This window comes from Pygocentrus nattereri, chromosome 21, assembly GCF_015220715.1.
Source record: "Pygocentrus nattereri isolate fPygNat1 chromosome 21, fPygNat1.pri, whole genome shotgun sequence".
In the NCBI taxonomy this organism is placed as follows: domain Eukaryota; kingdom Metazoa; phylum Chordata; class Actinopteri; order Characiformes; family Serrasalmidae; genus Pygocentrus; species Pygocentrus nattereri.
Window position 1 is genome coordinate 32,942,560 of NC_051231.1, and position 14,527 is coordinate 32,957,086.

The 14,527-nt window shown below is 45.0% G+C and overlaps 1 protein-coding gene across 2 annotated transcripts in view; it reads right to left on the reverse strand.

The window, feature by feature from the left end:
- Positions 1-14,527, reverse strand: part of bsnb (bassoon (presynaptic cytomatrix protein) b) — a 152,286-nt gene that overhangs the window by 120,632 nt on the left and 17,127 nt on the right. For both annotated transcript variants that reach the window (XM_037532206.1, XM_037532204.1), the window contains exon 2: positions 10,188-10,581. In XM_037532206.1, coding sequence (XP_037388103.1) covers positions 10,188-10,581 — 394 coding nt within the window. The remainder of the gene's footprint in view (positions 1-10,187; positions 10,582-14,527) is intronic.

Consider the following 14,527-nt stretch of genomic DNA (forward strand, 5'->3'; position numbering starts at 1 on the left):
TTCTCGTTAGGCTGAATGAATAACCGACTCTAAATGTAGGTATTGTGATATAAACCGAGTCCGTTCTACAGTTTCTCGTTAGGCTGAATGAATAACCGACTCTAAATGTAGGTATTGTGATATAAACCGAGTCCGTTCTACAGTTTCTCGTTAGGCTGAATGAATAACCGACTCTAAATGTAGGTATTGTGATATAAACCGAGTCAGTTCTACAGTTTCTCATTAGGCTGAATGAATAACCGGCTCTAAATGTAGGTATTGTGATATTAACCGAGTCAGTTGTACAGTTTCTCGTTAGACTGAATGAATAACCGACTCTAAATGTAGGTATTGTGATATAAACCGAGTCCGTTCTACAGTTTCTCATTAGACTGAATGAATAACCGGCTCTAAATGTAGGTATTGTGATATAAACCGAGTCCGTTCTACAGTTTCTCGTTAGACTGAATGAATAACCGACTCTAAATGTAGGTATTGTGATATAAACCGAGTCCGTTCTACAGTTTCTCGTTAGACTGAATGAATAACCGACTCTAAATGTAGGTATTGTGATATAAACCGAGTCCGTTCTACAGTTTCTCATTAGGCTGAATGAATAACCGGCTCTAAATGTAGGTATTGTGATATAAACCGAGTCTGTTCTACAGTTTCTCATTAGGCTGAATGAATAACCGGCTCTAAATGTAGGTATTGTGATATAAACCGAGTCCGTTCTACAGTTTCTCATTAGGCTGAATGAATAACCGACTCTAAATGTAGGTATTGTGATATAAACCGAGTCTGTTCTACAGTTTCTCATTAGACTGAATGAATAACCGACTCTAAATGTAGGTATTGTGATATAAACCGAGTCTGTTCTACAGTTTCTCATTAGGCTGAATGTTTTTTACCAGTTATTTCTAAAGCTCAACCTCACAATAGTACCTATGAAAGACTGTGTTGGTGGGCGGAGCCTGGATTAGACCATTCTTGCAGCTCTCAGAAACTCTCAATTATAAGCTGTTCTAACGACAGTCATTAAAGGGTTAACACAGACGTAATTTGCCCCTTTCATGCGTTTGCTCTACGCTGCCCACACATTCACTCTGCTTCACTTCATTTCATTCCTATACCAGGCAGCCCACCTCCCTGCTTCCACACTCACTGTCCACTTTATCTGCTCAACTGACCATACAGGAGCCCTTTATAGTTCTACAGTTACAGACTGTAGTCCATCTGTTTCTCTGCATACGTTGACCCCCAGAGGACCCTATAGAGCAGGTATTACTGGGGTGGTGGATCATTTTCAGCACTGACTAGGTGGTGATGTTAGTGTGTTGTGCTGGTACAAGTGGATCAGACACAGCAGACACTGTCCACTCTATTAGACACTCCTACCTTGTCGGTCCACCTTGTAGATGTAAAGTCAGAGGCGACAGCTCATCTGCTGCTGCACAGTTTGTGTTGGTCATCCTCTAGTCCTTCATCAGTGGTCACAGGATGCTGCCCACAGGACGCTGGTTGGTGGACTATTCTCAGTCCAGCAGTGACACTGAGGTGTTTAAAAACTCCAGCAGCACTGCTGTGTCTGATCCACTCAGACCAGCACAACACACACCAACACCACGTCAGTGTTACTGGAGTGCTGAAATGACCCACCACTCAAATAGTACCTGCTCTGTGAGGGTCCATGGGGGTCCTGACCACTGAAGAACAGGGTAACAGGTAATGGACTACAGTCTGTAACTGTAGATCTACAGAGTGAAACTTCATGAAGACACTGAAACAGAAACAAGACTGTGAGCTGCTGTTACCACGGCAACCGAATATTTACAGTGTTCTGACACTAAAAGAAGTTATTTTTAAAAGTTTTGAAGGGGAGAAAAGGAGAAGGAACGGAGGAGAGATTAAAGAGGGTAAGTCTATCTATCTCTCTCTCTCTCTCTCTCTCTCTCTCTCTCTCTCTCTCTCTCTCTCTCTCTCTCTCTCGTCTGCACTCGAGCGGAACACACTCGTCTCCATCTCTGACAGCCAGCGACACTGTCAGAGTGACAAATCTGAAAAGTACCAACACCCAGTCACCTCACATCCCTCTCTCTCTCTCTCCCTCACGGCATCTTTTTCCCCTTTCTCTCTTTGCATATATCTCTCTCTCTCCTCTTTCTTTCTTTCTTTCTTTCTTTCGCTTCTCATTCGCTCTCCTCTTTCAGTCTCTCTCTGCAATCATCTCCCACATCACCTTAATCTTTGCCCATATCTCTCTCTCTCTCTCTCTGCCCACGTCTTTCTCTCTCATACTCCCTCCCCCTGTTCTTTCCACCTTTTTCTCTCTTGTTTTTTCCCCTCTCACTCTCTCCCTCTCCTTCTTCCCCCTTTCATTTTCTCCTCATTCTCTTTTCTTCTCTCTCTCCTTGTCTTTTTTTCCTCTTGCTCTCTCCCACTCTTTTACTCCTTTTTCCTTACTTTTTCTCTTGCCTCCTCTCCATTTCCATCTCTCCTTCCTCTCCCTCTCTGTCTGTCATTAGTAATAACTCAGTTATGCTTCCTGCTGTCTCTCCATCATCTTTTTGCTGAAAATATGACCTTAAATACAAAAGTAAAAATTAAATATAAAATGAAAAAAAAAAAAAAATCTAACACAGTGGCCATGTTTACACGCAGCCTAATAATCCGTTAATAATCCAACCAACAGCTCAGTCAGAATGGGTTCTGTAGTTTCCTTTCCATTCCTGTAGTTTCTATCTGATTGAACAAGGTGGGTAATCCTGTAAATAATCCGTTAAATAGAAGAATATTATCCCTGTAATATTATCCTCTGGTCTTTAAAAGACGACGGTGGGACGGACGTCCAGCTTATGTATCTCAGGACACGACGTCTTCCTCTCGGCCTTCTTTAATAAGGACGTGTGAGGGACGTTTTCCTGAGTCTGACGTCATTTTAGAGCAGTTAAAAACACAATCACTGCTCACTGCTGCTCATCTCACTCTGACCGGACTCACGGGATGCTGGTTGTCATGGTAACGTCTACACTAAGCAGTTCTCTACTCATGCATGTCATTTTGGATCAGATTACTTGTAGTGAGCATGTAAACAGAGGTTTTCATCAGGTTGTTGAGTAGAGTGAGAATAAACACCTCCGTCTTCATCTGTAATCAGAATTAATTCAATCAGATGGAGAAAATCTTTACATGTAAACACAGCCAGTTTTAATGTAAACTGTAAGCCGGACAAAAGAATTTCATGTTACTAAAAGCAGTAAGAAATCACATAAGCAGGTTTATCAAAGGAGAAAATAGGGCACAAAATCCTCTTCGTGAACTGAGCGAGTGCTGTGCAGCCCACAGCCTCAGTATCTCAGCTCCAGAGTGTGTGTCTGAGCTATTCAGCCAGCCGTGATTGTGGGTGGAGATCCGGACACACGCAGCCATGCATGTACTGAGTATTTAAAGGGATCGTTCATAAAAAATCATTTAAGCCCATTTTAAAATTTTAACTGAACATTCTCAACCAGCCAGGCATGTCTGGTGTCTTAACCTTGCTGCTTTAGTTCTAAACTGGAGCTAAAGGCTAATGCAGCTAACAGACACTTGAATTCAATAGTCACCTAAATCTTATGCGTAAACAGATACACAAAACGTCTGTCAACCTGCTCAGAGCTATTCCCTATGAAAGGTTTTCAATAATCTCCATAGAAAAGCACTGACCAGTAGAATGGAACTCTGGAACAGCCACACATGTCCAATGCCAAGAGTGGGCTAGAGGAGTTTAAAGCCCCCCAGCACTGGGCTGTGGAGCAGTGGAACTGTGTTCTCTGGAGAGACAGAGCTCCATCCAGTACCTTTGGGAGGAGTTGGAGATCCAGAACTGAACAGCCAACATCAGTAGCTGCCCTCACTAAAGCTCAATCGGATCCTAGAGTAGAGGCTGTTACTGCAGCACAGACTCACATTAACACCTTCATTTCAGAGGAGCAGGTGAACTGACCTCTGGGCAGACAGTGGATCTCATGGAGTTTCTCTCTCACACGAGCAGCTCCAGAGTAGAGGAGGGTTTTATACCCATAATGCATTTCTCCCTGCGGGCCACCCTGTCCCATTCTCTCATTTTCACTCACGGTGTTTAAAACACTGGAGCCTGTTCTCACCATGCGGCCCACTCGCTAAAACAATCTAACACCCTGCACTGCACTGCGCACGCGCACACACACACACACACACACACATTTTATATGTGTGTGTATATATATATATATATATATATATATATATATATACACACACACACACACACACACACACCTATACAAACACACACACAGACACACACATTTTATATATACACACACACACACACACACACACACACTCAGCCATCTCAGCGGACGTGTTTTATATTGGTGGAGCAGATACAGGACAAGTCCAGACACGCATTTAATTTCCTAGCTTTCAGCTAATATCTCTCTCTCTCTCTTCTCTCTCCCTGTCTCTCTCTCCTATCTCTCTCTCTCTCTCTCTCTCTCTCTCTCTCTCTCTCTCCTCTCCCTCTCTCTCTTCTCTCTCCCTGTCTCTCTCTCCTATCTCTCTCTCCTCTCCCTCTCTCTCTCTTCTCTCTCCCTGTCTCTCTCTCCTATCTCTCTCTCTCTCTCTCTCTTCTCTCTCCCTGTCTCTCTCTCCTATCTCTCTCTCTCTCTCTCTCTCTTCTCTCTCTCCTATCTCTCTCTCTCTCTCTCTCTCTCTCTTCTCTCTCCCTGTCTCTCTCTCCTCTCTCTCTCTCTCTCTCTCTCTCTCTCTCTCTCTCCTCTCCCTCTCTCTCTTCTCTCTCCCTGTCTCTCTCTCCTATCTCTCTCTCCTCTCCCTCTCTCTCTCTTCTCTCTCCCTGTCTCTCTCTCCTATCTCTCTCTCTCTCTCTCTCTCTCTCTCTCTCTCTCTCCTCTCCCTCTCTCTCTTCTCTCTCCCTGTCTCTCTCTCCTATCTCTCTCTCCTCTCCCTCTCTCTCTCTTCTCTCTCCCTGTCTCTCTCTCCTATCTCTCTCTCTCTCTCTCTTCTCTCTCCCTGTCTCTCTCTCCTATCTCTCTCTCTCTCTCTCTCTCTCTCTCTTCTCTCTCTCCTATCTCTCTCTCTCTCTCTCTCTCTCTCTCTTCTCTCTCCCTGTCTCTCTCTCCTATCTCTCTCTCTCTCTCTCTCTCTTCTCTCTCCCTGTCTCTCTCTCCTATCTCTCTCTCTCTCTCTCTCTCTCTCTCTCTCTCCTCTCCCTCTCTCTCTTCTCTCTCCCTGTCTCTCTCTCCTATCTCTCTCTCCTCTCCCTCTCTCTCTCTTCTCTCTCCCTGTCTCTCTCTCCTATCTCTCTCTCCTCCCTCTCTCTCTTCTCTCTCTCTCTCTCGTCCCTCTCTCTCTCTCTCCCTCGTCCCTCTCTCTCTCTCTCTCTGTCCCTCCTCCCTCTCTCTCTTCTCTCTCTCTCCTCTCTCCCTATCTCTTTCTCCTATCTCTCTCTCTTCTCTCTCTCTCCTCTCCCTCTCTCTCTTCTCTCTCCCTATCTCTCTCTCTCTTCTCCTCTCTCCCTATCTCTCTCCTCCCTCTCTCTCTTCTCTCTCTCTCTCCCTCCTCCCTCTCGTCCCTCTCTCTCTCTCTCTCTCTCCCTCCTCCCTCTCTCTCTTCTCTCTCTCCTCTCTCCCCATCACTCTCTTCTCTCTTTGTTTGTGTAAATTTCCCTCGTTTGTTTAGATTTTTTTTTTTTACAGTGGAGAAGAAAGTGCATCTCTGTCTCGACCTCACCTGTCAGACAGTGACCACACCGCCTCTCCTCTCTGACCCGCCAGGACTGTTTATACCTGCCCCGCCCTGTGGCCAGGCTGTGGTCACTGAGTCTGTACTTGGTCTCTGCTCTGTGTCTCTGACAGTCAGGAGATTCCCTTCCAGTTCATACTGGGTTTTCAGGGCCTGATAGCGGTTTAATTTACTCTGAGTGCTGATTTCTCTCCTCCAATGTTCCAGATAGTCATTCTGACTGTTTCTGATGATGTGATTGGTGTTTAGTCTGGGCTGTAAAGCAGGGCTGGAGCGAGGCTGCTGAGGGTGAGGAGCTGTTAGTGGGTTAATAAGCCTCAGGACCAGCTGACTGAGGCAGCTCTTCTCAGGGTTCAGCTCTCGGGTTTATAGCGACTTAAACTGCGGCGTTTCTCTGGGACTCGTGTTCAGATGCAGCCAGAAATTTAGAGACCTTTTTTGAATGTTTATTAACAGAGGAAATCGGCCTAATTCTGCCCTGCATGCATTGGTTGGTGTTTTCCTTTGGACTCTCAGGATCATTCTGCAGAATTCTGCATGCAGGGCTTCTGTTGGATGCTTGTCCCATCTAGTGTAGCTGTGCTCACTGAGTGGACCCCACACCTCACTCCCATACAGCGCAATAGGCTGGATCACACTTTTGAATACAATCGGATTACAGATTCAGACCGAGGTGTTTATGCTCACTCTGCTCAGTAATCTGATGGAAATCTTTGTTTACATGCCGACTATAAGTAATCCGATGCAGAATGACACGCAAGCGTGGAGCAACGGTGAGAGTGAACGTTACCATGACAGCAAACATCACGTGAGGTCCAGTCAGAGTGAGATGAGCAGCAGTGAGCAGTGCTTGTGTTTTTAATGGCTTTAAACTGATGTCAGGCTCTGAGAAACATTCTTCACATGTCCTTATAAAGGAAGACGTCGTGCTCTGAGACACATAAGCTGGACGTCTGTCCCACCACCGTCTTTTAAAGCTCAGAGTATGAAACTCGTCTCCTCTGCTGACCAGTTTCTGCTCCGCTGTGTTGACCGGTATAAACCTTTCGCTGTGACGCGCCGTGCATGCGCAGAACATTCTTCCACCTTCCGATTGGAGTGTAATTGGATTCAGGCGTTTACACGGCTATTATTCTTCTATTTAACGGATTATTTAGAGGATTACCCACCTCGTTCAATCAGACAGAAATTGTATTCTGAATGGCCTCAATCGGATGAGTCTATTCCGATTGAGATGTTTACATGGACGTATTCTATTCCGATTGAGCTATTAGTCGGATTATTAACGGATTATCAGGCTGCATGTGTACTGCAACTCCCGCATGCAGTAACGATGAGGCCGAGGTAAGTGTACTGCATCGTGTGCTCCAGGGCGGTGCTGCCCAGAGTGAACTGTGTTCCTGACACCTGGGCCTTTTCCGGAAGATCATAACTTTTGTCTCCTTCAGGTTTACTGCCAGGGCCCAGTGCTGGCAGTACTGCTCCAGCAGGTCCAGGTGCTGCTGTAGCCCCTCTGCGCTCGGAGACAGCAGCACCAGGTCATCTGCTTAGAGCAGGAACTTCACCTCCTCGTCCTGTAGTGCGAGTCTAGGAGCTGCAGACTGTTCCAGCTGCGCCGCTAACTCATCAATGTAGATGTTGAACAGTGTTGGACTGCAGCCCTGCCTCACTCCTCTTTTCTGAGTGAAGAATTGTGTCCGTTTGTCTCCGATTCTTAGCGCACGTTTGTTTCCCGAATACATTGATTTAATGGTATCATAAGCTTTACCTTCTTAACCGCTCTGCAGAAGTTTATAATAAAGCCCTCCATGCCAAATAGAATCAAATGCCTTCTTGAAATCTACAAAACAGGCAAAACTCTTTCCATTTTCTGTTTGGTGTACGTGGTGATTAATTAGGGTGTGTAGGGTGTAAATGTGGTCAGTAGGTCTGTGATTTGGGAGGAAGCCAATCTGATTCCTGCTCAGGACACTGTGTTCGTTAAGGAAAGTCAGAATTCTGTTGTTTAAAATGCTGTTAAACACTTTCCCCAGATTACCGCTCACACAGATGCCTCTGAAATCGTTAGGGTCCAATTTATCGCCTCTCTTATGGATCGGGGTTAGAAGTCCTCGGCTCCGGATGGCAGGAAAACAGCCTGAACTCAGATGGATTCCACATCTCCCAGAACTGATTTTGTTTAACAGAGTCTTCTATTTCTCGGAGAGTTTTGTTCGTGTGACTGTGTTTTTTGATTTGGATTGTACGTTTATAGTGATTAACAGTTTCACAGTATTTTGTCTCAGATTTTGATCGTCAGGTTGTCTGTGTTTTAGATTTGAAAACTTTCTTAGTTCTTTTCTAATTGATTGGCATTCGAAATCAAACCATTTTTCTTTGTCCATTTTTTTTTTCTTCTTTCCCTTTTTTTCTTTGAAGATGAGCTACAGAAGATGCTGTTTGAAAAATGCTGTTGATTTGATTCACAGCAAGGTTAACACTGCTCTTATAATTCTCAAAGTGGGTGTTAATGAAGTTAGTGATTTTGTTAGATACAGAAACTGATATCTCTCTCTCCTCCCTCCCCCCCCCTCTCCTCTCTCTCTCCTCCCTCCCCCCCTCTCCTCTCTCTCTCTCTCTCTCTCCTCTCTCTCTGTCTCTCTCTCCCCCCTCTCCTCCTCTCTCTCCCCCCCTCTCCTCTCTCTCTCTCTCTCTCTGTTTCTCTCTCTCTCTCTCTCTCTTCTCTCTCTGTCTTTCTCTCCCCCCTCTCCTCCTCTCTCCTCTCTCTCTCTCTCCTCTCTCCCTCTTGCCCCCTCACTCCCTCCCTCTCTCTCTCTCTCTCTCTCTCTTTCTCTCTCTGGAGGTCTGTAGAGTGGTGATATTTTCTGTGGCTAACACTGCGGTCAGGCTCGCTGATTTTTTATTTCTTTTATCCTGTCACTCTCCCTGTTTCTCTCTATCTGTCACTCTCCCTGTTTCTCTCTCTGCTCTGCTGTGATCCGTCTCTGCTCTTTCTGGATCTCTGGTTCTGACCCTCACGTACAGACGCTGCAACGTTATTCTCTCAAGTATCCGTAATCAGACACAAACTCCACGAAATACCTTCCTGAGTTTCCTCCTTGACCCGAATCCAGTCCATCAGCCGAGGCCTGTTTGGCGTCTGAAGTTCCTTCTTTAGCTTTAGCGCTGGAGCTACGAGGCTAATGTAGCTTGGACAAATGTCACATGGCTAAACACTGAGGCGGCTACGGAACCTCAATCCCTCCTGTGCTTTATCCACGTTTATAGACCACAGTGAGTCATATGGACTCAAGTCTATCAGAGATACTGAACAGCTCCACAGCTTGAGGTGAGCGAGTGATGACTCAGACATGCAGTTAGCACCATGCTAACTGGCCTGCATACACTTCTATCAGACGTTAGCTACATTAGCCTTGTAGCTCCAGTGCTAAAACTAACATTAAATAAACCTAAGAACTAAGATCCACATCAGCATCTAGGTCCTATGTCACCGGGGTTCTAGACGTCTCAGTGTAGTCTAGAATTATCATTAGCATTACCGTAGTACAAGAGCTGGTCATGCGGTTCTAGAATTCCCAGTACGGTTCCAGATTTGCAGTTGGGCTCTGTAATTCTGACTGCCATAGTAAAAATCTCTCTGTGGTCCTAGATCTGGCATTGAGGTCCTAGTGTGGTTCTAGAATTGGCAGTTGGGATCTAGAACTGGCATTGGGAATCTGGATTTCTTACTGTGGTCCTAGAAATGAAACTAGAATTGGCGGTAGGGGTCCAGATTTCACATTAAGGTTCCAGATTTGCAGTGGAGTTCTGTAATTCTCATTGCAGTTGTAAAACCTCTAAACTCTTTGTGGTCCTAGAATTGCTGGCAGGGTTCTAGAATTGGCATGGAGGTGCTAGACTTTTCATTGTGGTTCTAGAATTGGCAGTGGGGATTTAGAATTGGCATTGGGAATCTAGATTTCTTACTGCGGTCCTAGAAATGAATCTAGAACTGACAGTGGGGTTCCAGAAATCTCAGTACAGCTCAAGATTTGCAGTTGGGCTCTATAATTTTATAAAAATCTCACTGAGGTCCTAGAACGCTGAAGGTGGTTCTAGAATTGGCACTGAGGTGCTAGACTAGAATTGGCATCTGGGATCTAGAATTGTTTCTGTGGTCCTAGAAATGGCAGACGAATACTAGAATTCATGAATTGCAGTGATGATCTAGAATTCTCACTGAGGTCCTGGAACTGTGTGTGGACCAGGAGAACTACAGAAGCAGGACTTCAGTCACCACATCTTGGCTGACGGACTGTGTGGTGGACTGACAGGAGAAACCGTGTAAATTTTAAATTCTCTGCTGCTTTAAACAGTTTAAATATCAGCTCGGCGTCTCTTTGGCGCTAACAGAGCTGCGGCGAGCCTCACACTGGTGATGTTACCTCAGTGAGGTGCGGGTTGGGGTTGAATCCACACTGGTTACACACGGTGGATCGGCACTGGGTGCAGGTGTTGGAGTTGGGCTGCCCGTCCGTGCAGCCCGTCAGATCAGCCGTTTTGCAGATGGGGCAGAGCTTGCTGCTGGGCATGGGGGCGATCTGCGGCAGGGCGTAGGGCGAGGGAGGGGCGCTGCTCCTATCTGGCGACGCGGACGGAGAACGCCCGCCTTTACTGCTGCCCACGTCCACCTGCAGGTTCTTCCGGGCGACATGGCCCTGAGCGGAACCTGGGGACTGCTGGGGAAATCCAGGCCCTGGTCCCGCTCCTCCTGGACCCCCAGGCCCCCCTGGCTTGGGCCCCATGCTGGGGTCTGTCTGATTGGGCTTGCCATGGATACTAAAGGAGAGAAAAAGAGACAACAAGCGAGTCAGAGGAACAGAAAGCACCAATCTGAATCATGTTTGTGTTGATAATGATAATAATACAGTGATACAGTAACACGCTGGAAAATATAGGTACAGTTTCCTTTTCAAAAACTAGCTTTTGTCCCTCCAAGTTTAAAGTGATCTAGAGATTGCGAGGGAAATCTGTAAACAGCGCAGGTCTACTATTACAGCCCGGCAGTCAAAATCCAGCCGACAGAGATAAAATTATAGTATTATGTAGTTATTGTTATTGTTAACATCTGACGGGTCAAGATAAGATTCATACGTTAATATTACAGAAGCCCCAGTTATTATCCCAAGTTAGGAAATCTTAACCTACTCAAAGTCGACAATCAACTGTCATGTTTGTTACCTAGCAACCTGAAAGTGACCGCTGCCGTTACTGATGCTGTTTATCAGAGCATCGTTGGCCTAGTTTCAGTTTCCATGTGCCAAATGCTTTAGTTGGTGGTGGTAACATTATATATCCTAATAAACAAACAGACGCTCGACGAGTTATCAACAATAACACACAAACACACGAACACTAACAGCCAGGTTAGAAAAGAACTCACAGTGAAAGCAGCATTTTACAGTATAAATAAATGTAGTGTTGTGCTATATTATAACATTATGCATATATATATATATATATATATATATATATATATATAATGGTTATTCAACACCTTTTACTATGGCTACACTGCACATGTTCCAATGGTTTTGCTACACCCGTTACTATGGTTACACTGCACCCATTATTATGGTTACACTGCACTTGTTCCCATGATTACACCACACCCATTACTATGGTTACACCCATTATTATGCTTACTCTACACTAATTACTAAACTTATACTACACCCATTTCCATGGTTGCACTACACTGATTTCCGTGGTTATGCTACATCCATCCCCACACCAAAGCTCTTAGTTGTTCAGGACCTGCCTAACTTAAGAATAATCAGTTTGCACTGCAGTCTATGTAGATACTAAATAATATTAATAATGAATGAGCTGTGTAAAAGAGGAAAATAACAACCCATGAGGCAGCACGTCTGAGTCTGTGAAGAGAATTGTGCTCTGTTTAAAAAGACACGTTTCCTTTGAGCTGCTCTGAAACAACTCCTACACGGCTCTGTGTAGGCTTTACCACAACAAAAGCCTTCATCAGTCAGTCAGTGGAAAGGGAACACGCCACGGACTGGCTGGAACACAGCTACAGCACCAGCCAAACACTCCAACATATCTGACCAAGCGTCGGTTGTGAAATACTGTTTTTTTTCTGTATTCAGTATATTAACTGTAAAATCTTATTCCCGACCAAGTAATGGGTGTAGAGTAATCATAGTAATGCATGTAATGTAACCATAGTGATGGGTGTAGAGTAACCATGGTAATACACGGTTGTACAGTAACCAGAGTAATTGGTGTAGTGAAATCATAGTAATGGATGTAGTGTAACAATAGTAAGAGGTGTAGTGTAACTGTAGTAATGGGTGTAGCATAACCGCAGTAATGGGTGTAGCGTAGCCGCAGTAATGGGTGTAGCGTAACCATAGTAAGAGGTGTAGTGTAACCACAGCAATGGGTGTAGTGTAACCATAGTAATAGGCGCAGTGTAAACATAGTAATGAGTGTAGTGTAACTGTAGTAATGGGTGTAGTGTAACTGTAGTAATGGGTGTAGCATAACCGCAGTAATGGGTGTAGCGTAGCTGCAGTAATGGGTGTAGCGTAACCATAGTAAGAGGTGTAGTGTAACCACAGCAATGGGTGTAGTGTAACTGTAGTAATAGGTGTAGTGTAACCATAGTAATAGGCACAGTGTAACCATAGTAATAGGCACAGTGTAACCATAGTAATAGGCACAGTGTAACCATAGTAATGAGTGCGGTGTAACCATAGTAATGAGTGAAATCAGCTTTGAAATCAGTGAGGAAATCTGTGCAGCATTACTATGAAATTAGGTGTAGTGAAACCAAAGACGTGAGTGCAGCGTAACCATGGAAATGGTAAGGAAACGTGTAATGTTATTATGAAATCTGTGTAGCGTTACATCAGAAATTTATATACCATTTCTTTAGTCTCCATGACAACTTTAGTAATGACTGAACTTTTGGTTGATCTTAAGTTTCTTCCTTTTGCTCTTAGTGACACTTGCCCTCTCGCCCTTGGCAAAGTGTGTTAGGGCCTCAGACCCAGACTTTCTGTAGAGCTGCTCTGTGACAATGCCTGTTGTAAAGAGCGCTATATAAATGAACTTGACATTGTGATCTAAAGGCTTACACTACACTGCCAAAAGTCTTCACTCACGCATCCAAATCACTGAATACAGGAGTTCCAGTCACTTCCATGGCCACAGGTGTATACAGCCGAGCCCCTAGGCCTGCAGACTGCTTCTACAGACATTAGTGAAAGAATGGGTCGCTCTCAGGAGCTCAGTGAATTCCAGCGTGGTGCTGTGATCGGACGCCACCTGTGGAATTTTGTGAAATTTCCTCACTATTAAATATTCCACAGTCGACTGTCAGTGGGATTATAACAAAGTGGAAGCGATTGGGAACGACAGCAACTCAGCCACGAAGTGGTCGGCCACATAAAATGACAGAGCGGTCAGCGGATGCTGAGGGGCATAGTGCGCAGAGGTCACCGACTTTCTGCAGAGTCAATCACTACTGACCTCCAAACTTCATGTGGCCTTCAGATCAGCTCAAGAACAGCGTAGAGAGCTTCATGGAATGGGTTTCCATGGCTGAGCAGCTGCATCCAAGCCTTACATCACCAAGCGCAGTGCAAAGCGTGGAATGCAGTGGTGTAAAGCGCTGCCACTGGACTCTAGAGCAGTGGAGACGTGTTCTCTGGAGTGACCGATTTTGGACAATTTCATGCTCCCAACTTTGTGGGAACAGTTTGGGGACGGCCCCTTCCTGTTCCAGCATGACTGCGCACCAGTGCACAAAGCAGGTCCATAAAGACGTGGATGAGCCAGTTTGGTGTGGAAGAACTTGACTGGCCTGCACAGAGTCCTGACCTCAACCCCATAGAACACCTTTGGGATGAATTAGAGTGGAGACTGTGAGCCAGGCCTTCTCGTCCAACATCAGTGTCTGACCTCACAAATGTGCTTCTGGAAGAACGGTCAAAAATTCCCATAAACACACTCCTAACCCTTGTGGAAAGCCTTCCCAGAAGAGCTGAAGCTGTTATAGCTGCAAAGGGTGGGCCGACATCATTATGCATTAGTTTGTGTATCTCAGTAAAACATTTTTACTGGATCAGTAGCTGCAGCTCCTCTCACTGAACACCAACTCCTAATGGAATTACTACCTGGGAAACATCCCACCCCCCAGCTGAAATGAGGATTCTCGTTGGTTCTGCCGGTGAGTTTGACTCTCTCTCTGTTTTTGCCAGTCAGCGATAATAGTCAGATATAATATTTCTCTGTAAATCTTTGTGCACCGTTTCTATTTATCTGTGTTTAACATGTTTAGGGGACAAAAACATAAAATACAAAATGTGCCATAACTTTTGCACAGGCCACATTTTATACTCCCCTATAAATCAAAAATAATACATTTTCTATGGGGACTATTTTGCCTCAAAACACCCTGCTTGTATCACTCCACCATGACTAAATATTAATAAATAGATTCAAATACATTTTAAGCTGAACGTTTATCACAAAACTCTCATAAAACAGCGTCTCAGTCATCAGGCAGTGAAATCATAACCGATTCACGTAGGAACTTTGTGTGAGGAGCTTTTAGAGGGGGACGTCTGGTTCCCATCACCACCACTGTGAACAGCTCTGACTGGGTAAGTTTCTCTAGACCAGAGTGTTTCACACCAAACCACCCTGAACGACTCTGTTTACATCTTAGTTGTTTAATTATGATGTATACAAACTCACT